At 45.3% G+C, this 27,549-nt stretch overlaps 1 protein-coding gene across 3 annotated transcripts in view; it reads left to right on the forward strand.

Moving 5' to 3' along the window:
• The window catches only part of Usp13 (ubiquitin specific peptidase 13), a 113,834-nt gene that overhangs the window by 70,368 nt on the left and 15,917 nt on the right, over nucleotides 1-27,549 (forward strand). For all 3 annotated transcript variants that reach the window (XM_036189956.1, XM_036189957.1, XM_036189958.1), the window contains exons 11-18: nucleotides 8,858-8,983; nucleotides 10,170-10,323; nucleotides 15,234-15,408; nucleotides 20,459-20,547; nucleotides 23,094-23,216; nucleotides 23,769-23,795; nucleotides 24,543-24,686; nucleotides 26,660-26,817. In XM_036189956.1, coding sequence (XP_036045849.1) covers nucleotides 8,858-8,983; nucleotides 10,170-10,323; nucleotides 15,234-15,408; nucleotides 20,459-20,547; nucleotides 23,094-23,216; nucleotides 23,769-23,795; nucleotides 24,543-24,686; nucleotides 26,660-26,817 — 996 coding nt within the window. The remainder of the gene's footprint in view (nucleotides 1-8,857; nucleotides 8,984-10,169; nucleotides 10,324-15,233; nucleotides 15,409-20,458; nucleotides 20,548-23,093; nucleotides 23,217-23,768; nucleotides 23,796-24,542; nucleotides 24,687-26,659; nucleotides 26,818-27,549) is intronic.

Consider the following 27,549-nt stretch of genomic DNA (forward strand, 5'->3'; position numbering starts at 1 on the left):
CCACTGACATGGGTCACACATGGGCGAAATGTGTGCTCTCACTTGTGATTTTCTTAAGGTGGAGCTGGGATCGGAGGCATGAAGCTTAAAACCTATCCCCACCCTTATCCAGTCTGGGCCTCTCAGTGTTTACCTTGAGCTGTAGATATTTTTGCTAAGTCCCCTTGTCTCCCTCCTTCCATCTTTCCATCCTTCCTCTCTACACCCTCCCTGCCCCCTTTCCTTCCTTCAAGAGAAAGAGTCTCCCTGTGTAGGCTAGCATTGTATAACTTTTTCTTCAGAGATACAAACAGCATGGACTCGCTGGAGGTAGGGCACCCACAGCAGGCCACCTTAACAGTTTACCTAAGCCTGGTTTGGGGGACCAATGAGTTTCTTGGGGAGTACTCAGAGAAACAAGGATGAGGGATGACTGACCGGAGTGTGGGTTCCTCAAAGACAGCCCTCCCCCGATGGGCAGTGACTCAGGAAAGCAGCATCCCTTCTATATAGCTCTCTGTCCAGTTTGCAGACAGCTCTAGCAAAGAGATTCCTTTCCCTCAGAATTGTTCATTGCTTATAGAACCTTAGGGAGGGTCTTGTAAGTTTCCTGAGCTTCCTGAGTGCACAATCTCTTGAGAGAATGTTTCAACTGGGAGAAAATATTAATAGCTCTACAGCAGATTCCCAGGTTGGCCTTGAACTCTTGATCTTCCTGCCTCAGCTTCCACAGTGCTCACTACAGATTCTCTCTTGTTAAACCACAGCACATGGGTTTCTCAGCCTCTCCCAGAGCTGAGGATTAAGAGTTTAAGTTCTTGATGGTGGAACATTACTGAATGGTTTCCCAGCATGCTCAGCTAGGGAAAGTCAGTTGGCTGCTTGCTGCTAATAGGTAGACTAACTGAAAAATGGGTTTGCTGGATCTCCGTGTGCACACTGGGCTGTGATATGAGAGCACACATATCGCCCATGTGTGACCCATGTCAGTGGAAACTGACACTGCCTTTTTTAAAGAACACATGGACAGCAGACGTCAGTGTTACATAGCTCCAGAGGGCACTGCTTGCAGCCCGCTTCTTCTGAATGGTGCCCTTGGCAATGCATATCCTGTATAGGTGGACTCAGCATGCTTCACAATTATGGCCACAAGTGTCCTGAGTGAAACCCAGACCCACTTCCCCCTCTGTCTCTTTGTTCACCTGTGCACTGTAGTGCTCAGGCCTGTCCCATGCTGAGTCTCAAATGTTTGACCTCTGTGCTCCTCAGTTAGCTCAGCTATCCTTAACTAATATGGGGATTTAAGAGCAGGAGTGGAAAGAGAGTTCATTTTTCATCATTTGGAGCCAGCTGCTGGTGGAAGTGGACAATGGAGAGAAGGAGGATGTGAAAGGGAGTATATCCACATAGGTATCTGGATGGGGAGAGGGAGGCAAGCTAGGAAGAGAGGAGGGAGGGAGGAAAACAGATGCTTTGCTTAGAGAGCCCAGGAGAGTACGCCTTCACAGGCTGTCTTGTTACCCAGCATTGCAAGATAAGGACTATGAATCTATCAGGACACACAAGGGAGCCTCACTGGGGACACATGGGGAATGTATTTAGGCTATAGCATCACCCAGGCTTCTTTCTCTAGCTTCCATGAAACTTTGAAGGAGTGATGGTTGATAAAAACAAAATTGTGTTTTGATCTCGTTATTCTGGGACATTGTTTAGGCTGGGCCTTTGGAAGCTCTATGGAGGTGGGCGGTTTCCACCTTGTCTGGTGGAGACAAGGAGCCTGGTCCTTCAGGTCTGTGCAACTGCAGGCAGATCATCAAGCCACAGCCTGCAGATGGCTGCATCTGGGGTACTTTCATGAGTGTCCCAACGATGGGAAAATCTGTGTGCCATTACGACCATTATTGTGCTTTTAGAATCTCCTTATCTGAGGAAATGTAAACTCTTCAGGTGAGCAGTGTCTGGAAATGAAACTGAATTTTGCTATTATCATGATGTCCTTGACCACCGATGAAGAGGTAGCTCTTGGGATGATCAGGGTACAATATAGTTCATCTCACAAACAACTGCCTGCAGCCCTTCCGCCCTTCAGCATCTGATCTAGTTGCTGGGATTGGCTGGGCAGGCAGGTAGGAACCCCTACTCATCTGGCGGAGGTATGACTGCCTTCACCTGGGCCACATTGGGCTGAGTGTGTGTTCTTGGTTCATGCATACTACCCAAGCCCTAGCCCCTCAGTGGCAGCTGGAGCCCACTGGCAGCCCTCTAGTATGAGGAAGGACATGATGCCCAGTTGACTCCAATCCCTGTGACTTGAGACCTGTTTAGTGCTCCTGGCATTTGTGTTTGTGACCTTTGGTCCAGATGATTTAGAAAACACTTCCCTGCAGTGTAGAAACTGTTGGTCTGGAAGAAAGGGTCCTGGAGGGTTTGGGGTGTTTATTGGTAGAGTGCTGACCTAACACGCACAGAGCCCGGCTTAGACAGAGTGTGGTGGTGCGGGGCTGTAATCCTGTCGTGAAGTGTCACTGCTGTAGAGGCAGTCAGACCTGGGAGAATGGAGTCGATAAAAGAGGCAGGCTGAATTCTCATGCAATAGCCTCCTTTGTTCAGAGCATCAGAGAATTTAAGGAAAAGAAACAACACAAGAGTAAAGTTCAAGTTGTATACAATCACAAGGACAAGCTTCACATGGCAACATGTTTTTTCATGGAGGCATATAAAGGATAGTTCAAACATCTCATTGATCAACAAAGGCAAGCAATAATGAGTAATCTAAAGTAAACTCCTTCCTATCTGCTACACCTGGGGGGAGCAAGAAAACACATTCCAAGGACACTTCTGTGTTTTGAAGAAACTGGGGTTCTGAGACTCTTGTCTTCTTTGCTTGGAGTTTTCACAAGCACCCAGAACTCTCCTTACATGACTCCATCGATGGAGTGCGTTCTAACAAACAGGAGGTGGAGACAGGGGGATCATAAATTCAAGGTACATAGTGAGCTCCAGGCCAGCCTAGCCTAAATGAGGCCCTGCCTAAAACAAACAAAATTTAAAAAGAAAAAGCGCTGACCATGAGTAGCTGCCGTGTAGAGAGAAGGCCTTGTCTTGGGGTGGCGGGTGGGAGTAGGATTTTGGTTCAACATCGATATGGCTCCTGTGACATTTAGGGTAGAGCAGGGACTGAGCATGTTTTCTTTTGTGGTCCTGGGCATGTTGGTTTTAAGCAGTTTTTCATATAGACTCATAGTCCACTGCAGAACTCTACTTCTCTGACGGTAGAGGGAATTGTTCTGCAAACGGCTCACATCGAGTTTGCTGGGGCCAGGCTCTGCCGGTGTGGAGATAGAAATCCATGCAGAAACTAGAATGCTGTGGACGTGGGAATTGCCCCAGGCCATCTGGTGTCTGTGCAGCTGTGGAAAGCTCTGAGATCCTGCTCCAGCACTTGCGTAGATGGGACATTTCAAGTGTGCAAATTAGCTGTTAGCTCAGTAGTGTGAGCTTTTCACTTCTCACCTCTGCATTTTGTCTTGTATCTTGGCTCATTCCTGATAGATACACATCCTGATTCAGACCATCTTCTATAGACCGAGGGAAAGCCTGGATTTTTAGTAACGTTTTGGTTAATAAACCATTTCATCTATAAATAATCCCAGTGTCTTAGTTATGTTTCCATTGATGTGATAAAACTCCGTGACCAGAAAGAACTTGGGGAGGGAAGGGTTTGTTTTGTCTTACACTTCCAGGGAACAGTCTATCACTGAGGGACCTTAAACAGGCAGGCATCTGGAGGCAGGAGCTGACACAGAGACCATGGAGGAACAATGCTTACTGGCTTGCTTCTCATGACTTGCTCAGCCTGCTTTCTTATACACCCCAGGACCACCTGCCCAGGGGTGGCCCCACCCAAAGTGGGCTTGGTCCTCCCTTATTAATCACTAATTAAGAAAATGTCTTCGCTACAGGTTTGTCTATGGGCCGTTCTTAGAGAGGCATTTTCTCAACTGTGATTTATTTTCTCAGATATGTCTGAGTTTGTGTTACATTGACATCACACCCAGTGTTTTAATATAAAAGATATTATTATTATTATTATTATTATTATTATTATTATTATAGATTTATTTATTTATTATGTATACAGTATTCTGCCTGCATGTGTCCCTGCAGGCCAGAAGAGGGCACCAGATCTCATTACAAGTGGTTGTGAGCCACCATGTGGTTGCTGGGAATTGAACTCAGGACCTCTGGAAGAATAGCCAGTGCTCTTAACCACTGAGCCACCTCTCCAGCCCTATTATTATTAGTGTGTGTGTGTGTGTGTGTGTGTGTGTGTGTGTGTGTGTGTGTGTGTGAGAGAGAGAGAGAGAGACAGAGACAGAGACAGAGACAGAGACAGAGAGACAGAGAGACAGAGAGAAGAGGTGCAAATGTCAGTGGAGGCCAGGAGAGGGCTTTGGATTGCCTGGAGCTGGAATTAGTTGATTGTGAATGGCCCACTATGGGTGCTGGGAACTGAACCTGGGAAGATCATCAAGCACTTTTTAAAATTGTATTTATTTTATTTTATTAACATTTTAAAAAATTTATTTTTACATACCAACCACAGTTTCCCCTCCCTTCTCTCTTCCTGTCTTCCCCTCCCCCCATCTCCCTCCCTCCCCATCCACTCCTCCTCCATCTCCATTCAGAAAAGGGTGGGCCTTTCATGGGCTTGAACAAAGCATGGCACATCAAGTTGAGGCAGGACCTAGCTCCTCCCCCTGCATCAAGGCTGGGCAAGGTAATCTAGCATGGGGAACAGGTTCACTAAGTGTCAGGGATAGGTCCTGATCTCACTGCTAGGAGCCTTACTAAGAGATCAGGCTACACAACTGCAACACTCATGCAGATGGCCTAGATCGGTCCCATGAAAGCTCCCTAACTGTTAGTCCAGAGTCCAGGGTCTCCCATGAGCTCAGGTCAGCGGTCTCCGGTAGGAGACCACTTCCTGAATATAACACCAGTAGCACAGACACTGACCAACAATTAATAAATGGGACTTCCTGAAACTGAAAAGGTTCTGCAAGGCAAAGGATACTGTCAACGAGACAAAATGGCAACCTACAGAATGGGAAAGATTTTTACCAACCCCACATCTGACAGAGGGCTGATCTCCAAAATATATAAAGAACTCAAGAAACTGGACATCAAAATACAAGATAATTCAATTTAAAAATAGGGTGCATATCTAAACAGAATTCTCAACAGAAGAATCTCAAATGGCTGAAATACACTTAAAGAATTGCTCACCATCCTTAGTCATCAGGAAAATATAAATCAAGCACTTTTTACTGCTGAGAGTCTTGTCTCTCCAGCCCAGTATTTGATTTGGACTCTACCGTGTCCTTAAGAATTTGTTCTTGATATTTATTTATTTATCTTGTTTGTGTGTGCTGAGGGTCACACTCAGATCCTTGTTGTCCATGCTCGACAAGCACTTTCAAACAGTTTAAAAGTGGAAACCCTTCGAGCTTTCTCCACCTACAAATAGCACGTTTGAAGTGGTTGTGTATGCTGAGAAACTGTGTCTGGGACACTTTGATCCCCAGATTAAATAATTTTGACACCATTGTGGGTTTTAGCATCGCCGAGGTAGCTAGCCTTCTGCCACACTGAGGTGATAGGATTTTAGCTTCAAGCACCGGACTTGCTTTCTTTAATTTGTATTTATCCCTGTTGGGCAAATGTAACATTCTTGTCTTTTTTTCTTAACATGAAAAAGCACATTTCCCTGCACATAAGTGCAAGATAATAGTGTTTCTAAGAGAATCAAACTGTAGACACAGTCTCCCTCGAGTGTCTCCCTCCACCATGTTCCATTGTCACGTAACTCAAATTAACCAACTTCAATCCACTTATTTTAAATCATGTGACAAACAGGAGGAGGAGGAGGAGAAAGGACTGCCTGGGAGTCAGTGTTAGCACGTTCACAGTTGGGCTTGAAGCTGGCTGCTGGGGAATGAGCTGCCAGCCGAACTCGCCATTCCCAGTTGTATGAGCTCCCTTTACTCTGCACACTGAAGCGTTCCTACCATGTCAGTTACTCAAAGCAATCATGCTGACAGTTCTTCCTCCAAGTTCTGTGCAGTACTGAAACTGACCAGCAACTGTCTTGTAAACTTGTGTGTTTGTAGACGAATTTCTAAACAGTCTTATTAAATAAGAAACACAGAGCCAAATACAAGGGTGCAAGCCATAGAGATCAGAGTAATAGTGATAGCCACCAAACTAACCTTAGCTCACCACACTGCCATTGCTTCCCAAGCAACCTCTTCCTGTCTAACCTGAGCCTTTATTGCCTTGCTGTTCTGCCTTCTCATTGGCTCTTAGCCCAGCCTCATCACTTCCTCATCACTGCCTGTCTATACAGACCTCCAGGTCTCTATCTATGGTTGGTAGTGGGATTAAAGGCGTGTGTCACCATGCTGGCTGTGTCCTTGAACACACCGAGACTCTGCCTGCCATGTGATTGGATTAAGGGCATGTGCTGCCAGCGTCTGACTTCTGTTTATGGTTGACTATGACCTCTGATCTCCAGGCAAACTTTATTTATTAACATACAAATAAAATATCACCTCATGTGTTAGGGACAGGTTGAGCTGTGTCTGTGGTCAGACACATCTTCAGGCATTGCTCTGATGTGCTGGAAGCTCCAGCTTGCTCACTTCTTGCTTATTAATTAAAGCACTGGGCTCTGGGGAGCGAGGAGATGCTGGCTGTGCGAGCATCCGGGAGAATCTGAGTACTGTAGTCCTCTCTAACTTTAGCTGGTCTGTTTTTCACTTGCTGATGGAGAAAGAAATCGAGTAACTTAGTTGGACCCCAGGCTCCCTCAGAGGTTGCTATTATGGAGACTCTGGGCCACCCTTCTACAAAGTGAGTAGACATCAAGTAACAGCTTACAACCAAGACAGCAGGCCATGGTCATCCATCCTCTGTCCTCATTTTGCATGATAGGGCTGTAGGAACATTTAGGTGATGTCACCAGGCCACTGTCAAATGGAAAATGAGACTTTTGTAACTCAATTCTCTAATTTTCATTTTGGCTTTTTAGAAACTATCATATACAAAGCTCAGCTGTGTGTGTGTGTGTGTGTGTGTGTGTGTGTGTGTGTGCATGTATGTGTGCATGCGTGTGTGTATTTGTATCTGTCTGTGTGTACATGCATTTAGTGGTCAGGGATCAACCTTGGATGTAGGACTTTGGGAACAATCCATTAGAAGTGGCAGAGATAAGCCAGGGGAGGCAGCACTCGCTTCCAGTCCCAGTCTAGGAGGCAGAGGCAGGGTGATCCTTGATGCTTAACTGGCCAGCAGTTTAGCTGGTGCATGAGCTTCAGGTTTGGTGAAAGATCCTATCTCAAAAAATAAAATAATGATGTGATGAGGACGACAGCCAACATGGACCTCTGGCCTCCTCATGCATGCTTGCACATTTGCGCACACACATGAACATATACATAAACTAAAAAAAAAAAAAAAACCATCAGATTTGCATCTGTGCGTAGAGAGCCAAGCACATTGCATTCCCGTGAGCTCTGACAGGCATCAGTAATCAACCTTTGTGAGTGCAGGTGTGTGTGGAGGTCAGTGGCATCAGACTCCTCTGAAGCTAGGGTGGTTTTGAGCTGCCTGGAGCCTGGTGTGGGGCCTGGGAACTGGACTCGGCAAAGCAGTGAGTGCTCTTAACTACCAAGTCACCTCCCCGGCCCCATGAGCTAGCTCCTCCTCCTAACTGCCAGAGTTCCCCTCCACAGCGCATCTCTACTTCGCTCTGAAGTTTGACCACTGTGTCAAAAAACCTCCCCCCTTGCTAGATACAACCAAGTGTAGACCCTTCCAAACACCTGGTACCCAGGCCCATGGTCCAGTCATGCCCTTATGCAGCCCTGCTGGTAAAGCAAACTCAGATCTCACCAGGAAACCTCTGTGGGCTCCCACACTTCTCCTCGAACTTCGCTCAGATCCTCCCCACCTACCCAACTTCATGCTCTTTCTTCTTTCTCTAAAATGAAAAACAAAAACAATAGCAAAAAAAATAGTCAAATAAAAAAACCAGTAAGACAAAATTCCAAAACAGAACCAAACAAAAAGTCAATTAAAAACCAACAAGCAAAATAAAACATGGACTTCATTTCATGTTGGTCGACTACAACAGGCCACAGGGCCTTTCCTAGAGTGTAGTTGGTATATTCAGTGATGCTCCATTGAAGAAAACCGAGTTTTCTCTATCAGCAAGTACCATTGCAGAGAGTTTCCTTGTTAGAGGTGGGATCACATGTCCGCTTTCCTCTCTCAGTGCTGGGATTTTTTTTTTTTTTTTTTTTTGAGACAGATTTTTCCGTGCAGCTTTGCGCCTTTCCTGGATCTTACTCTGTAGACCAGGCTGGCCTTGAACTCACAGAGATCTGCCTGGTTCTGCCTCCCAAAGTCCTGTGTGTGCTATCACAGTCTTTGTGAGTTCATGTGTGCATCAGTCCTGTTATATCTGGAAGACACTGTTTCTTTGGAATCATCCATCACCTCCAGCTCTCATAATTTTTTTTTTTTTGCTTCCTCTTCTGCATAGATTTCTGAGCCTTGAAGGGAAGAGATTGACAAAGACTTATCACTTAGGACTGGGTGCTCTGTAAAGTCTCCTTCTCTGCCATTGTTCAGTTGTGGGAATCTGTGGTAATTACCATCTACTGCAAGCAGCTTCTCTAATGTGGGCCAAGTGATGCTCTTATCTATGATATAGCATTATACCACTAGAAGTCATTTTATACTGTATCCCTTTAAGCAGAGTAATAGTAGTAGGTTTTCACCTATATAGGACGATTCTGTCTTTATACTCTAGCCTCAGCAGAACGGGATCTCTCCACGCATGTTCAAGGCTTTTGTCAGCAAGAGCCACCCAGAATTCTCCTCTAACAGACAGCAAGATGCCCAGGAGTTTTTCTTGCACTTGGTCAATCTAGTGGAGGTAAGTCTTGAGAATTCTGCAGGGTGGTCGGAAGTGCACCAGCTGCTCTGGTGATGGCTTCACCAAATGCTCCTTCTCTTTCTGTCATTCACTCACCGGGCCTCTTGGTGGCTGTCTCTGCTGTGTGCACTTGATATGGCTGCTTCTCACATTTGGGTTCCAGATGCTGCTGGCTCTGTATGGCTTTCATGCTGTGCCTGTTATGGGTGTGATGGTCTTTGGACAGAGCTCCCTGAGAGCCCCTCCAGGTACTTGATTTCCAGCTACCACTCAAGTGATCACACTTCTGGTGTAGCAGAGCTGAATCTCATGGAAGCCATGAAGAATTCACCTTAAGGGGCTGGAGAGATGGCTCAGCGGTTAAGAGCACTGGCTGTTCTTCCAGAGGCCCTGAGTTCAATTCCCAGCAACCACATGGTGGCTCACAACCATCTGTAATGAGATCTGGTGCCCTCTTCTGGCATGCAGGCAGAACAATGTATACATAATAAATCTTAAAAAAAAAAATCCCATTATCTCTGTTATTTCTGGGTTCATATTTAAAAAGAAAAAAAGAGTTCACCTTAAAACAAAACAGCAGCCTTTCCCCCTTGATTATGAAAGTATTCTTTATGGTAAAGGGAGAAACTTAGGAGAAAGTCAGGACTGCCACAGTAACAATGGCTGCAGGTAACGTTTTAGCAGCAAACCCTTCAGCCATTTCCCAATCATGTGTGAATTTAGTTTGTGAGTAGCGTTTTCCCTTGACCTGTTGGAAGGATGTTACCATATCCTTGTGTATTGTAATATAGCATGGTTTCTTTATTTATACATAGTTTACATTAAATACATTTGAAATTGTATCAAACATACCTTGGTTTTCCCAGGACAATATTTTTTCCTCTTTCTATTATTTCATTAACCTATTTCCTTTCCTTCTTCTAATTCCACTCATACTCATCTGTCTATGGTTTTAATGACTGTGTAATATTACCTCACAGATGAACCTGAATTTATTTACGCCCCCCCCCCCCCACTTTGGGACACTATTTAAATCACAGTGTCTTAGTCTTGTTGACTCTTATGTCCAGAAAGAAGGCTATGTAAAGCAAGATCTTAATGGCAGAATCAGAGCTGGTGTTGTGCTGTCTTTTATCCATGGCTTCACTCCCCTGCATCCATTAACCTGGTGTTATCTGACCTTCAGAGGAATCGAATTGGCTCAGAAAACCCAAGTGATGTCTTCCGGTTTTTGGTGGAGGAACGCATTCAGTGCTGTCAGACCCGAAAGGTCCGCTACACAGAGCGGGTGGACTATCTGATGCAGCTACCTGTGGCTATGGAGGCAGCCACCAACAAAGGTAATGGTCCCCAAAGGGAAAAGAGCCACATATGTCTCCCTGTGGAGAGCCCTGCCCCTGAGACAAGGAGCCCAGTCAGTGGGATGGGCTGTGTTTGGGTTGTACAGCCCTTCTCCTGTTTTTCCAAGTCCCCATGTGACTTGTCTGGGGAGGATGCTAAATATATCATGGCAGGCTTGGTGGAGGAACTGTGGACAGGGGCTACTGTAGAGCCCAGAAAATGTGACTCATGATTAGGCTGCAGTCGACACAATCGTGTGGCTTGTGGTGATGTGGGTAGGATGCTCTTGTGTCATTAATGATATGCTATGGTATAAACTTTGATGGAGATGCTTCTTCGGGTGTTAGAAGTGGAATCAGAAATCTTCAGAAGCAACCATGCTTTCTGTCTGGGTCATTAAGGCAGGCCTCCTGGGAGGTAACTTGTGGCCTTGCACTCTGTAGCCAGGAGGCCCAATAGAAGAATGTCTGGACTTTGAAATTCAGGAGAGGTGTCACCATGGCTTTCAGGGCATGGCTCCTTCTCATGCTGTCAGTACAATCCGATTCTTCCAGGTAGAAGGGATGAACGATATCCCTTAGAGTTCAGGTCTTAGAGAAGAAACGGGCAAGATGTCTGTTGCTGTTTTGGGGGTACTTTCCATCCTTGTAAAACCTCCTCTTTGAGTGCCTATTGCTACTCTTTGGGGGATTTAATTTACTGTGATATTGGGAAGTGATGACTCTGATGATTGAAAATGAAATTATTTCCATTGTCTATGCATGCATACAGCTTTGGACTACATCTAGATTCTTGCCCATCATCTGAGGTACGGAAAGCTGTGGAGTGTGTGGTTTGTTGCCTTTTGAGAGTGAGGGCTATCTTAGTTAATTTTCCTGTTGTCATAAAGTGCCTGACAAAAACCGCTGGAAAAAAAAAAAGAGGGAGGAAGGGAGAGAGAGTTTACTTTGTGCCAAAGTTACAGCATCTAGTCCATCATGATAGGAAAGTCGTGTTGCCGGGAGCCAGTTACATTACGTTTTCCAGCCAGGAAGCAGAGGGAGAGGACTGCTCAGGCTCAGCTGGCTTTCTTCTGTGCACTCAGGATGCTGATGGTGCTACTCATTTTTAGGGTAGCTCTTCTCACTCCAATGAGCCTAACCAAGATAATCCCTCACAGGCATGGTCAGGGGCTAAACTAATCTAGATAATCCCTGACAACTGTGCCTGAAGGCTTTACCTCCTAGATGATGGGAAAGCCTGACAATCAGTCTGAGCCATTAGAAAGAACAATTGGTTTTCCTTGCTCACCTCAGACTTACATGTTCTGTTCAGTTCTGTCAGCCTCGGTGACAAAGAGTGTTCTCGAAAATTAATGTAGTTTTGAGAGTGTCAATGCAGAGGGAATGCACATGCTGTATAGGAAGTTGTGTATGTGTTCAAGGATGGTGAGGCAGAGGGACCTTCTTAAATGCAAAATGAGGAGAGTTGCATGAGTTGGTGGCATACTGGAATCCCTGGCTATAGGATTAATAGGAGCAGCAGCATTCAGGCCTGTCGGGTGTCATTGCAGAAGAAGCAGCTTCCATGCAAGACTGTGATCAGATCCTCTGGTGATAGTTTTTATTGCCAGGCAGAAGCACAAGACCCCCCTCCCTCTTAACACTTACTTTGCTTATTTTGTTGGTAGAGCTTGGCAGAATGCATCACAACGAATGACAGAATTTGGATTTTAATAGCTTTCATAGTCCTGTGATCTCTAATTTGCTGTATTATATGAGTGGTAATTTTTTTAAGAAAAGAGATTTACCTAACATCTGTATGCTAGATTTTCTATCATTGGCCTCATGAGCAGGGCTAGCTATGGGAAGAGTGGTAACTGCCAGGAAGAATGAAACAGGGAAGTGCCCTGGTTGTACAGAAGAGGCAAGGGTGGATGAGCCAGAGGAAAGAGCAGATATGCCTTTGAGTCTGGAGTGGTGATACCAGCAGTGATGTTTCCAGGGGCTTGGGTAAATGGCATGCCAAATCAGGAGTACAGGAACCATCACATCTGCTGTTTCTCTGGAGGTGGGAAATGCCCCCATCCATCCTGTAAAAGTGTCAATGAATTAGGAGATAACAGAGTTTTTATGAAGCATGTGGGTGAAGCCAACCTACCAGTATTCTCCTGGTTGTATCCTCAATCTGGAGGGCTTTTGAGGGTCTAGCCTTGGCACAAGTCTGGCAGGAAGGGTGGATCTGTGCAGGAACCTGTGTCTGTAAAACAAGTGGAACAGACCTACATCTTGGTATCATAGCAAAAGCTATGGCTTTGGGTTAAAAGGTATGAACATTTTCTAGGGCCTGGCTTCAGCCCAATGAAACACATCTTTAAATCTATAACCAGAGGAAATTTCCTGAATGGAAGTGGTTGAGTGAGTGAAGGAAGAGGAGGGAGGCTTCCCGAAACATTATCAGATCTGAGAAGGATGTGTAAGTAAACAAAAGCGAGACAACTTTCCTGTCTTCACATAAACAAACCCTGAAGCTGTTCCTTTTTATCTAATTCACCAGGAGACGCTGGAGAGTGGTAGTAGCTCAAGAGAATGAGGCCTGTGAATTTTACATAGAAAATTACATAGAAAAGGCAGCTGAAGCCTTGGTTGCTGTTTTTGAATTGACAGAACTTGGTTGTCAAATGATATCAGAGATTTGAAAAGGATAAATTTTACCTGAGTTAGTGATTGAAAATGACAGACTTACCTGCTGGTTACCTAGACAGCCACCTCAGGGAAATGCAAGCTGGTGATGCCTGAGCGGGAGGGAGAGGATAGTATTGACAAGGTGGTGCAACCCTCCCCAAAGCAGCATCTGGAAGGCAACCTGTGCTCAAGGCCTTGGAGGAGTGCCAGGCCACAACTGAAGCCTGCAGGACTTGTGAGGCTTGAGTCTTTGGCTTGTAAAGCAATGTGTGGCGTGTGGAGGAGCTTTCCTGGCCCTGGGGCGGCAGGTACATATAGAGCCCTCACTGCTGACCTTCTCCCCCTCCACTTCCTGAGTGCCAGGCGCCCCTCATGCTTGAGCCATGGGCAGGAAGTATCTTTTAGCTGCCCGTAGTAAAGATGGTCTATGGCGATGAGGCCATATGACCTGTCTGTCTTTGACCTTAGTTAAGATGGCACCTGACCACACAGTCACCCTCTGGCACCTGACCACATGGTCACATTTTTGTTTTTGTTTTTGTAAGACAAATGGAACAGATATGGAACATGGAATGGAATCTCAAACATTCAAAAATCAGTCAGAAACACAGCCAGTGGCCATGTCATTCATACATTCACATCCACACAGAAGAAATAGACTTTTTGTTAGAGAGATCCCAGGAAAGTTTCAGCTGACCAAGTTTGAAAATTCTAGAATCAGAGTTTACAGGGAGAAGAAAACTGGGAAACAGAAGTATTGAAGCTGGAAAGAGGGAAGCCTTGGTAGTGGTGGTAGCAGCCCAAGGAGAGCAGGTGGAATTGGCAGGAAGGAAGGGAAGAGTAGGAAACAGGGAACAGAGGCAGAACAGTATGAGACAGTTTGAATGAAAGCATGAGGGAGAAGGTGATAAGGAAGGAATCCAGCAGGCTAGAGCTGGGATAGGAGAGTGGACATGGATCGCTGTCAGAAGTTGTAAGGATAAGGGTATTAGAGGTTTGGTGGTAGGATCATTTTCCATGAGTGAGTAGAAGGTCCAACAGACTGAACTCCAAGTCCCAGAGAGTTACTGAGGACCGATGATGGTGCAGGGTAGTCAGTGGATCGTTATCCAAGGATCTAGGGGCCATGAGGTGAGTGGGGGCAAGCTGTTTTGTCATGTGGGAACAGATGCTTAAGGGCAGAGCCCTAGACACATGGTTGGTGCCAGGGCTTTTTGGTGAGGGTGGAAATCGAGAAACCACAGTTAAGACATGAATCCTCACTTGTGAAGGGTCCCAGCCATCCTCCAGTTAGAAAAGTGCTGGTGTTGGAAGGTACATGGTCCCAGTGTTTCTCAGACTGCTGGCAAGCAGGAGAAAATGCCATGAGGGCAGTGGCCTGGGGGGCATGGTGGAGAGTTACTCACACTGTGAGGACATGGCATCTACATGGAAAGTTTTTTTATTAACGGGGAAAGGGAGAAGGGGAGGGAGGGAGGGAGAAGGGGAGAGAGAGAGAAAAGAGGGGAGGAGGGAGATTTTCCCCTTGACGACAGGATGCTGGGTGGGTCCCCAACGGTCGGTTCAGAATGCTGACACCTTACATCCATTTTACATCTCTTTTGGGCCTCGTCTGTGTTTGTTGACCAAGACTAGGTCTAGGCTTGTCAGTGATTGATTAGTTTTGATCTTCAGCCTCAGTTTCTTCATCAGGGGAGTGAAGGGCCTGGGAGAGGAGAGCCCTTGACTCACTCACGGCTGCAGGATGCTCTAAGGTGAAGTATGGAGAGCCGTACGTGGGTCACTGCAGGGTGGGAAAATGGAGCAGCAGGTCCCTGCATCATTGATGTCCCATGCATGATCTGACCTGGACTCAGTTCCCTCTTGTTGGTCTCAAACGAAACAGCAAAAACAAGAATAAAAAATAGATGTAATAGCAGTGGTGGTGCACGCCTTCAATCCCAAGACTGGGGAGATAGAGGCAGGCAGATCTCTGTGAGTTCAAGGCTAGCCTGGCCTACAGAGTGAGTTTCAGGATAGCCAGGGCTAAATAGAGTAATCCTGTCTCAAAACAAAACGAACAAGCAAACACACAAAAAATAGAAGTAAAGGGTGTTTCTGACTTTACGCAATCTGTCAGGCTTGGGAACGGACAGACAGACAGGCAGGCAGCAGCCCTGACCTATGAGGAGACATACCAATCAAGGGGTGTGTGTGGCTCCTGTGTGGAAGAGAAGCATGACTGCAGGTTCCTTCCTGTTCCTCAGATGAGCTGATCGCCTATGAATTGATGAGAAGGGAAGCAGAAGCAAACCGAAGACCCCTTCCCGAGCTGGTGCGAGCCAGGATCCCATTCAGTGCCTGCCTTCAGGCCTTTGCCGAACCAGACAATGTGGACGGCTTCTGGAGCAGTGCCCTGCAGGCCAAGTCTGCAGGGGTGAAGTGAGTAAGGCCTCCCTTAAAGGGGAAAGAGGAGCCTACTGAGGTGGGGGCTGAGGCAGGGGAGGGGGCTGGGAGTTCTGAGAGTCCATGAATGCTGTTCACGCAGGTGGATGGAGTGTGATATACACCTGTAGCTGTCTCTCACATCACTTGATGAGCCTGTCCAATAAGACAGTCCTATGATTTGAGTTATGTGCTGGGCGGGGGAGTATCCACCTTTTTTTTTTTTTTTTTGAAAGCAAAATTGTGGTTTATCCTGCAGCTAAATTTTGCCCTTTTTTCCCTTGCCATGAGAGTAAGGTTGAGAAACACCCTTATTCCCACATGGCAAGAATGGTAACTGGTAAAGATATCACAAAACTACTCATGGCAGCCTTCAATATGTAAACACTGCATTATGTTGTAATTTTACAGTTAAGTTTTAGCATAGGCCTTGGTTGATTGTGTGCCTACCAGGGAAGTTTGGGGCATGCTAGACAGGCATGAGCATTTGCATGGTGAGCTGCTTACAACCAAGTCAGGCGATACCTCATGTTCATATTGTGAGCCTGACTGTCAGGTACATGGAATTTTTTCCTCCACTTAATCATTTGATGCAGTCAGTCTTTGCTGACATTCTTCGTATTGCCACTTGAGCTGGAGAAAGAGTGCTGAAGAGACATAGATAAAGAGCTGCTGAGAGCTGTGTCCATTCAGTTCTGCCTCTGTTTACCTTTTAATCGAGAAGTCTGCTTTCTCCTTCTCTACACCCCCAGCCACACTGGAGGTTGAACCCAGGATCTCATGATGCTAAACAAGCATGCTATCTGTCGGCTATGTCCTTAGCTCATGGAAGCTTGTCTCTGGAATTTTACTGCTTTGGAATGTTCCTCGGCCTCCTCTTGAAGGCTGAGACGGCAGTGTGAGTTGACGGAGTGAAGGATGCAGGGCTGTGAGGGCCTGCTTTTCTTTTCTTTTTTCTTTTTTTCCTGCAGCCTGACTGGCAGGCAGGCCTGCCACCAGCTGCTGTCTGCAGAACCCCTGGGATCCTGCTTTGCTTCATGTTAGACTTCACACGCCAGAAATGGGAAGACAAAACACCTTATTTCAAACACTCAGGGTTAGAGATGCATCTCAGTGGTAGAGTGCCTCCTTAGTTTGTGCGAGCCCTGGGTTTGATTCCAGCACTACAGAAAACAAAACAAAACAACCACCACTCCAAAAGTCAAGTCCTCACACACACAAAACAAAGCAAATTAAAACAAAACCCATCAAAAGCCCCATTTTTATCAAAATAAGTTTGGACGGTCCAATGCAGATGAGTATTAGTAAACATTCATTATGTTATCGGCTGTCTATCCTTGGGAAAGTTTTGTTGCAGAGACTGGTAAGGGTGTGTGTGTGTGTGTGTGTGTGTGTGTGTGTGTGTGTGTGTATGTGTGTGTGTTTATGTGTGTGCAAGCATGTGCAGTGCATACTGGTACACACTTACTCAGTGTGTATGTGGAAGTCAGAGGACAGCCTCCTCCACTTCTCCCTGGTTTGACACATGGCCTCTTTTTTTTTTTATTGCCTCCACATGTATCAGCCATGTTGCAGCAGGCCTACAAGCCATGTCTATGTCCCCACCTCACTTTAGGAGTACTGGGATGCTTGAGTGTATCACTGCCTGGCACTACATGGTTTCTAGGTATCTGAACCCAGGACACCAAACCTATGGGGCAAGCTGTTTATCCAAAGAGCCATCTCCTCAGCCTGCATATACTTTTTCTATGTGTGGAAAGAATTAGCGTTGTATAACAATTGTTATTATTGGAAGAAACAGTCCTTGTGGGAAAGAAAAGGACTGGAGCTACTAAAACCCCCACCATTTGCTATTTACTGAGGAGCTGGCAATGAACTTGCCGTCAGCTGTTTCTTTGTTATTATTTTTGTTGTGTTTTGAGATAGGGTCTTGCTGTAGGCCAACCTCCTACCCACTAGTTATCATATGTAATATGCTCTTAGTGATGTGAGGTAGGTTCCTTTAGTCTCTCATTTTATAGATGGTGCAATGGAAGGAGAAGCAATTAGCTGGTCAGTGGCATGCTTGGAAGATAGAGCTGGTCTGACTGTGCTCAGGGATGGCACTCTTCTTAACCCAGGCTTGTCTGTGTTACCCACCATATTATGTTCACGTCCATATGTAGCCATGCTCAGTGTTCCTTATTAGACTCTATAATGTTTCAAATGAGAATTTTGGCATTTGGCAAATCCAGTTGGTGAACTTCTGAAAATTCTTTACTTTTAATTTATTTTTTAGCCATGTTGTAGGCTGTGACTCGACTGACATTTTGTTAATGTAAGGTCTTGAACTTTCCTTTTGTTAGACCCAGAGCCTGAAAAGCCAGAAAAAGGCAAAGGGTATCTATCTTTGGTGGCCAGGTGTGGTAGTGCATGCCTGTGATCCCAGAACTTGGAAAACAGGCAGGAGGGTGATGAGTTCATGGGTAGTCTAGACAAGAGAGAGAGGTCAGGGTCAGTTTAGACTGCATACACACCTCTGTATTACAGAAAAAACAAAACAAAGAGTGGGTTGATCTTGGTGGGTCTGTAGGTCAGGATGGACCAGACATAATGATCCTTTAAATTAGGGGTTCTCAACCTGTGAGTCTTGACCCCTTTGGGAGGTTGAATCACCCTTTCACAGGGGTCACCTAAGACTATTGGAAAATGCAGTGATTTACATTATGATTCATAGTAATTGCAAAATTGCAATTATAAAGAACAACAAAAATAATTTTATAGTTGCAAGTCACCACAACATGAGGAACTATATTAAAGGGTCCAGGCATTAGGAAGGTTGAGAACCACTGGTGTAAATGATCCTAACAGACCATGTATGGGAAAACTATTATTGTTTGGAACACCTGCAGAGGGCTGGACAAGACTCACCTCCTGTCCTTGAGCTGATGTGGCTGTGCAGGGATTTCCATTTCTTCTTTGTCTTTTGAGAGAGAGGAGCATAGTGTGGGCTCCAGAGCAGACTCTCCAGGTCAGCTGTGATGTGACCTTGGCCAAATGACCCTCCCCCCAGGGCCCTGTTTTCTATCCATAAAGCAGGGATGACAGAAGTATTTATAGAACTGAGGTGGTCCAAGGGAGCTGAGCAGAGCAAGTGCTTTGCATGGTACCTGTCAGTAGCTGTAGGATGGGTGGTGTCCTTATTGTCACTATTATAATCTTCTGAGTGAGTGAGTACGTGCATGCATGTGTGTGTTTGCCTTGGATCATGTGGTCTGCATGTGGTTATATTTTGGCACATTTAGTAGAAAGGGGCTAGTACTCTGTTCTACTTAGCAGGTTTTTTTTATAATGCTATAATAGCAGGTGAATTTCTTGCTTTTGATAAACTGGAGGTCTTGGCTTCACTTTTACGTGAGAATGATGTTTATTGAGGCTTATTAGACAACCAGAGAACCTGGTTTCAGGGACTATTCATTTCTTCCACGAGCCAGGATAGTCCTAGATCAGTTCCTTGGCAGGGTCAAGCTCTTGTAGCTGCCTCGCATTATGGCCTGTTCCCTTCTACCATCCTTGTGATGGAGAATTTGAAACACAGCAGGCTTTGTAACTTGTCTGGGGGGAAATGCAGGCCAGTGATGGACCAATTCAGTGTCCAAGACCTTAGGGCTGACAATTCACTTCAGTATCTTAATACAATACTGTCTAGTGTGTCAAGAGGTTCTCACTAGTGTGAGCACTGCACAACGAGTGAGTTCATTTCAGAAGGCCCATGATTTCCCCAGGTTTGGAGTGAATTACGGAGTCTACTAAAGACCCAAAGCTCTACCTTTCTCTTTGCTCATGGTCAGCCCTGTGCTGTGTCTACTGTTGTGCAGTAGAGGGCAGTAAAACATTGACATTTGCTTTATGCATTCTGGGAAAAGATGTATTCCAAATAAAGGCAATGGCTCTAATTCAAAAGTTGGGGTTTAAAGGCAGTAGCTCAGAATCTTTTATTTTAAAATGGGCCCATTGTACTGTTCATGGCTCATTTTCTATCCTTGATTTTAGCTAAAAGGCTGAGAAATGATGTGGCTCATTGTCTGTTTGCATAGACAACCAAATAGAATTGGATGCTGGAAATGATTGGTGACTGAATGAGCAGGAACAAAGGCACGGATTTCATGTACAAACAGAACAGCCAGCCTGTGCATATAGAAGTGGTAAACTGAGCCCAGGATGTTTGGTCTTTCAGTTTGAAGTGAACTCAGAGTTAACGTATTAATTTTAAAATGTAAGGTTTAGGGGGCTCGAGAGATGCTTCAGCAGTTAAGAACACTCGCTGCTCTTGAAGAGGACCAGGGTTTGGTTCCCGGGACCCATGTGGTGGCTTTAGCTTCGATTTCAGAGGACATGAGCCCATTTTCTTGCTTCTGCAAACACCAGGCACAAATGTGGTGAATATACACACGTGCAGGCTAATGCTCATACACGTAAACTAAAATCTTTTCCAAAGGAAGGCTTAGATTTAGATAGTTCAGATAATTACTCTGAAATGGCGCTCTCTGTAGGACTCATGCTACCAGGGATTCAGGTATTTGAAGAGACTCTGTAAGGTCAGCCTAAACCCAATTTTGGTAAGTCTCCTCTGTACCAGCCATTGCCAGGAGGCAATCATTCTAGGCTGCAGTGAAGCAAGGCTTCTGTGTATCACTTGGAGAACATCACAGACATGGTGCATGCCTGACTGGGAACACCTACAAGTACATGCATGGAAACGCTGCAAGATGCTGGGAAGCCAAATGATTTAAAAGCACTTTTCAGAATGATGTGGCAAAGCATCTGCTGCAAAGCTGCTGCGCTCCATGCTCACTGTGGCCTCCATTCAGCATTTTCTTTTGTGGAGAGGCCAGGAGGTTGGAGCGAGTGTGTGAATAGCCGTGCTCCTGACTGTGGTCCAGTTCCTCCTCACAGGGCAGTCCTGGGCATTGCCGGGCGCCGCAGACAAAGCTGCCTGTGTGTCATAGACTGCGTTTGCCTTTCTTTCTACCTTGTTTGATTGATCTCCTCCCCTTGTGTTTCCCAGAACATCTCGCTTTGCCTCATTCCCCGAATACTTGGTAGTGCAGATAAAGAAGTTCACTTTTGGTCTTGACTGGGTTCCCAGAAAATTTGGTAGGTATCCTTTGCATGCTTTTGCTTAAACTATAGAGTGAGCCACTTAACAAGACATGGCATAGGGAAGAGGTTGTGGGAACATCTGCCCCCGTCATGCCCAACCCATTGCTTTTCTGTTACTCCTGCCTTTCTCTGGACTCACAGCCTATGAGAATCACCAATAATAAGACATGCCGTATGCGAACCACCCCTTCACTACTGAGCTCAGGAAGGACCAGGCTTTAAGAGGGAAAGTGCAGTCCTCACGATGGCACATCCCAGATGTTACTGTGCATAGTTATCACTTGGGAGCTTTGGAAAATGTGGATGCTAGATGGCAGGTGCAGGGTGGGCTGAGAGACTGTGTTCCGAATCCACCCCACTTTCTTCTGGACTTACAGCCATGAGTTGGCATTGCTAGTCTAGGCACCACCTTGGAGTAGCAGGTAGCTGGGGATACAGGCTCCTCTTAGCATCTTTCCCCTGCCTCTGAGACACAGTAGGTGCTGCTGACATTCATCTAAATCATACAAATTTTACTAACAGTCATATGGAAACAGTTACTTTGTACATTTGAAAGAAGGATATGGTTTGGCCTTCACTAGACTTTCTTCTCACCCATATGCAAGGCCCTTGGTCATTGTGGAAACCTTATTTTCCAGACAATGCATAAAGGATATTTTCTCCACTACCAGGGTTGAATCTGATGGGTCTTAGTGGCTTCAGGATGTGGAAGAATATGTATTTTGCCCTGTATAGCTTCTTAAGCAAGGACTTCAAACTGTTTGCCAGTCTCTTACAGATTTGTGTTTGAATCCTGTGGCAACGAAGCATTGCAAGTCTTCAGAGTCATCCAGACCCTGGTGGAGGGGACAGGGAGAGAGGGAGAAAACCAGCCAGGGTGATTTTCCAGGGAGCCTGGTGCTGGTGGCACACAGTGACTGTTTGCTCATCCTTTGTGCTGGGCTATTCCTGATGCTCAGGAGACTCTTGATTTTCTTGCTGGAGGAGTTTAGGGAGCAGAGAGGGTCTGAGGGCAGGGCACTGACCACTCTGTTCTCTACTGGCTTCTGGGAGGCACTAGATACTTGAGATAGGAAACTTAGGGCTGCTTTGGACAGTCTTCCTTCCTTCCTTCCTTCCTTCCTTCCTTCCTTCCTTCCTTCCTTCCTTCCTTCCTTCCTTCCTTCCTTCCTTCTTTCCTTCTTTTTTTTTTTGTTCTTGAAATTTTTGTGAAGGAACAAAAATGAAATCAGATTTTATTGACTAAGTTTAAAGGAGTCTCAGGGGAAACCTGGGCTTTTGTCTTCAGGAACAGTTGTATCAATTTCATGAGTCTGACCTTGTGTTTAGTTTTACAGGTCCTTAAAATTTAACTTTTCAAACTTAGCTTTTGTTTTTGGGTTATTGTTTCATTTGTACTTATTTATTCAGTTTGTTTTTTGAGACAAGATCTCATGTAGCCCAGGATGGCTGTGAATTTATTGTGTAGATGAGGCTAGCCCTGAACTTTCTGATCTTTCTGCTTCCACGTCCCAAGTTCTGTGTTTACAGGCATGTGCGACCATGCCCAGCCTGCTGTGTCATCTTAAGTAGGGTTTACATATCTGGCATCATTTGGAGACAGTCATTCTCCAGGCCTGAAGGACATAACCCTGAGATTGTAGTTGAACCCACTTCTATTCCTGTTTGCATAGGTGCAACACTGAGTCTCAGGTGCTATTTGGCTTATAAAATTTGCATTTGAGCATGTCAAATGCAGCTGAGCCAAGAGGGTTTTATTTTCCTCCCAGAGCACCAGGGGTAAGCACTTAAGATTTAGTCAAGTTCTTTTGAACTTTATAATTTAGAATCATCACAGTATCTCTCACGATTTGAAAAAAGTATAAACAAGGAGTTTTCAAGCTCAAATGTGCAGCAAGGGCAGGGAAGCAACATGTAGGAAAGGAGAGCTGCTGGGTAGAGGGGTGCCCAACCTGCTTTCCTGGCAGGCATACACAGCCTGCTCTCCTGGCGGGTGTACACAGCCTGCTCTCCTGGCGGGCATACACAGGCTCCACCATGTGTAATTGCATAGGTCAGAGAGACATCTTCTCCCATCTGCATCATGTGCACGTTTGGGGCAGTCCAGAGCATTGGGGGTCAATATGAAGTGGTTACAGAGGCCACCATTGTCCACAGTGGAAGCTAAAGGGAGGCTCAGGCAGTTAACTCAGGAGAATGTACTGCAACTTCATGGTTTTAGAAATCCAGAAGTCTAAATTTTAAAATTAAATCTTGTTCATATTTTTAAAACGCAAAATGGCATGTGTCCAGACCACAGATAGCCTGGCTGCAAGTCTGTGACCTCTGGCTTATCTGACTGTTGCTGTCCAGGGTGACACATGTGTCCCACCACTCTCTGCCCTTGTCCCGAGCCCTCCATTAATCTCTCATGTGGCTTGACAAATCTGCTGAGCCCCTTAGTCTGTCTAGATACATGCATGCAGTGAACACAAGTGGATTTGTAATGAGCTGACCTTGGGCTCTGGAGTGTCCAGTGAATATAATCCTTTGTTTTGCAGATGTTTCTATAGATATGCCAGACCTACTAGACATCAGCCACCTCAGAGCCAGGGGCTTACAGCCAGGAGAAGAGGAACTTCCAGACATCAGTCCCCCTATAGTCATCCCTGATGACTCCAAAGGTACTGTCTCCTACTGGCAGGGTACTCTCTCCCTACCACCCTCCTCTAGCCAGGAGCAGCCACCATTCCACCATTAATGTGCTCCTCGTGAGGTCCTCAACCTAGACACATAGGAATGAAGCATGGCTGCCACTGTACACTTGGAACATAAGCACTAGGAGTCACTGATTTGGATCCTGGTGGCAGGTGGTTCCTGACAGGGCTTACAGACTGACAGTGGTGAGCAACAGGGGGACCAGGGTGGTTTTTCATACAGCTCCTATCAATAATGTTCCGGCCAGAACCCTTGATTTGCAAGTAGACAGTGTTCTTAGAAACAAATGCAGGGAAATCATTTGCTCACCGAGATATCAGAACCTCTGTTTTATTTGTGTTTGAGTGCCCAAAGGCTGCTGTTCCCCTCATTATTGTAATGAAATGTTTTACAGGTGGTGTGTGTGGGGTAAGCACGAGTGAGAGGGTCTGAGGATGTCCTGGACTGATGCAGTTTCTTTTTTCTAAAACTATTTGCCGGGGCTAGCTCTCATTTATGACCTGTCCCTTCATTTCCAGATCGCCTGATGAACCAGCTGATAGACCGTAGGTATCTTTAAAAATGTTTTTGGTGTCTTACATTTGCTTTTAGTGTGAAATGTTTTAAAATTTGTTTATTTTTATTTTATGTGTAGGGATGTCTTGCCTGCATGTATGTCTGTGTACCATGTGAATGCCTGATGCCCACAGAGGCTAGAAGAGGGTGTCAGATTCCCTGTAATTAGAGTTAGAGAGGGCTGTGAACCACCATGTGAGCACTGGGAACAGAACCTGGGCCCTCTGGAAGAGCAGTAAGTGCTCTTAACTCATGAGCCATCTCTCCAGTCCTGGACTGTGACAAAATGTTTTCTGTGGTAGTTCAGCAAAGTAGTATTCTGTGCTGGATACATGCAGTTGTTCCAGGGTGGAAGGGTCTATAAATTGAGTAAGCAACAGATGGAGACCAATGGCTTACTGCTTAAGTGACCCTTATGGCTCAGGAAGGTGAGTGTAGGCTTGAGAGCCAACAGCCCTGTGGGGGAACCTTGGCTTTGCTCCTTAGGACTGTGAGGCCTGGAAATATTTACTTCCTACTCTATATGCCTCAGCTACCTCATTTGTAAATTGAGGTAATAATAGCATTTCTTCTCATGAATAACTCAATAGTTAGATGGCATAAAAAACCATCAAATTAAGACCTAACAAAATGGGCCTGTCTTTAGGGAGTCTGTAGAAGGGATTGAAGAGCAATGGAGGTGGGCAGATGGGGAAAGTTCAGGTTTTCACGGTGGGATATCCTGCTGTGCTCTGCAGCCTCAGACATCGATGAATCCTCCGTGATGCAGCTGGCGGAGATGGGCTTCCCTTTGGAAGCCTGCCGGAAGGCTGTGTACTTCACTGGAAACACTGGAGCTGAGGTGGCCTTCAACTGGATTATCGTGCACATGGAGGAACCTGGTAGGTGGCAGTGTGGGATCACTTTGGAGTTCATGCTCCTAAGGTTGTGTCCCTAAAGATGGGTTTTCAGAGTGCAGTTTGGGCAAAGTCACAATCTTACTCTTTTAAAGAGCAACTTTCTTGGACTAACTTCCTCCTTTAAGGTGTCCACACTTGGTTGATCAAAAGATCATTAGAAAGGTGTGGTGTCTGTTTCAAGCTTAAAATAGAAAACTGAAGAAATGGGGGCCCCCGTCCTTAGCTTCTTGTTTTATCTATTTTCTGAAGATGTCATTCACATGTCTATCCATCAGAAGTGTACATTCACGAGGATTTTGGTCACTTCACAATTAAGCCACTGTCTAATTCTAGAATATTTTTGTATACCCCAAAGGAATGCTATAATCAGGAGCCATCTGTGGTAGTTTGAATGTCATTGGTCCTCATAATCTCATAAGGAGTAGCATTATTAGGAGGTGTGTCTCTGTTGGAGTGGGTATGACCTTGTTGGAGGACGTGTGTCACTGTGGAGGCAGGCTTTGAGGTTTCCTGTGCTCAGGAAACTGCCCAGTGTCTCAGTTGACTTCCTGTTGCCTGTATGATATAGCACTCTCGGCTCCAACACTATGTCTGCCCTGCATGCCTCCATGTCCCACCACGATGATAATGGACTGAACCTCTGAAACTATGAGCAGCCACCCCAATTAAATGTTTTCTTTATAAGAGTTGCTGTGGTCATGGTGACTCTTCACAGCAATAGAAACCCTAACTAAGACACCATCTCTCCCATGTTCTTGCTCTCTCTAGTACCTAATGTTCACTAACCTACTCCCTGGGTATCCTACAATTGTTATGAATTTGCCTGTTTTTGACAATTTATACACGGAATTGTACAGCGTGAGGCCTTTTGTGTCAGGTTTCTGTCACTTTTCATAGTGTATTTAGGGTTCTTACATTATAGCACGAACAGTACTTTTTTAATGGCCGGATGCATTCCACTGTATAGCCTCACCATGGTTTATTTGTGCTTTCACCGTAGGGCGATAGTCAGTTGGATTGTTTCTACTTTTTGGCATTTATTAATGCTGCTGTAAACAGAAACTTCTTTGCATATGTGTATTTACAATTTTGTTTCTCTTGAGCAGAATTGATGTCGTTCTATGTCTAACTTTTAAAAAACTGTCAAACAACTTTACACAGTGGCTGAACCATTGCACACTCCCACCCCTGCCGAATGAGGAATCGATCCAGTTTCTCTGAGTTCCCACTGTTTAGCGATTTTGTTACAGTGATTCCTGGGTGGACCATGGTATGTCACTGTGATTTCAAAAGGTATTTCCCTAGTGACTAATAACACTGGGGTTACAATTAGTTTTTTGCCTTTTTATTATTAAGTTCTAAGAGTTCTTTTTAAATTCTAGATACAGGTTTTCTCTCAGATACATAATCTGCAGTGGTATTTTCCTGTTCTGCTGTGTCTTCCCTTTTTTAGTGATGTCTTTTAAGTAGACATCTATTAAATTTTGATGAGGTATGGTACAGCTACCTTTTTGTTTTATGAATTATACTTTTTGTGTTGTATACAAGAAATCCTTGCTTAACACAGTATCACAAAGACTGACTCCTGTGTTTTCTCATTTCATTAAGAAATTAAAGTTAATCCCTTTAGTCCTGTGTTTAAGACAATAATCCACCTTGAGTTGACTTGGTGTGGTTCATGATGAGGGACATCTATCTTTATGGTTTGTATGCAGACAGACAGTTGTTACCATTTGTTGAAAAGGCTCTTTTTCCTGCTGAAAAGTCTGCTTGGAAATCACCTGATCTTTGGCCTTTCTGACCTCCCAATTCTGTTATATTTACTTGTATGCCTAGCCTTAGATCTGGTACTAGGATCCCTTGATTATACAATTTTATATATTTTTCCATATTATGCATACAATGTTTTTCAAGACAAAAACCCAGAAAAATTTTAGTACAGTTATTTTCCTCAGATTTTGCTGAACCACTGACCATACCTGGGTATGGAGGGGCTGGAGCCTCTGTCTTTGGTGCTACTGGACTGGACAACCAACCTCCTGAGGAGAGCGTGGCTATCATCACATCCATGGGATTTCAGCGCAATCAGGCAGTACAGGCCCTACGAGCAACAGTGAGCACTGGGGACTGCGTGTTAGGGATTTCTGTCCTTGCCGGAGGTGGTTTCAGTTTGGTCCCTGGCAACAGAGACCTCCCAGGGTCCTTTGGTCATTCCGAGTCATTTTGTCTTGACTGTGTCCCATCACACTTCGTGATGATTTATTTGCATGTGGTATACTCAAAGCTAAACTGGAATGTATGAGCGACTGGTGGTGAGCTCAGGCATGAGGGGATATGGAGCTGGGGCAATATGATCAAGATCTTGAATGTTCCTTAGTGGGGCTCACAGGTCTGTTTGGAGTTTTCCAGCTTCAGAGCCAAGTGGATGCCTAGGTTCTGGGTTGGTAAGAAAACATTTAAGGTGAAACCATGCTGTTCCCTTCTGCAGAGAGGAGTTTCTTCTGTAGTTGTGAATGTCTCGATTCATCAGCAGGGACTATGCCACAATGGGATGGTGGTATAGGTATCTGTTTAATAGTCAGAGAAGTGCTTTTGCTAAGACCCACTCTCCCTTGCCACATCAGGACTCATTCTGAGTGACTGTCAGCTCCCAGGTCCTTTTGCCTGTCCTGACTAGGTGCCTGCCAGGGCCTGTTGCTCAGATCATAGTGAGTCTTGATCAGGTCATGGAAATTTCCCTTTGAAAATTCTCACAAAGTATTTCAAGCAGACTTTTTTTCACTTGGGTACTTTTATGAGCCCTCCTTGTTTGATTGAAGTCTCTATATACAAATTCTTTAGCTTG

Source organism: Onychomys torridus, chromosome 6, assembly GCF_903995425.1.
Source record: "Onychomys torridus chromosome 6, mOncTor1.1, whole genome shotgun sequence".
NCBI lineage: Eukaryota > Metazoa > Chordata > Mammalia > Rodentia > Cricetidae > Onychomys > Onychomys torridus.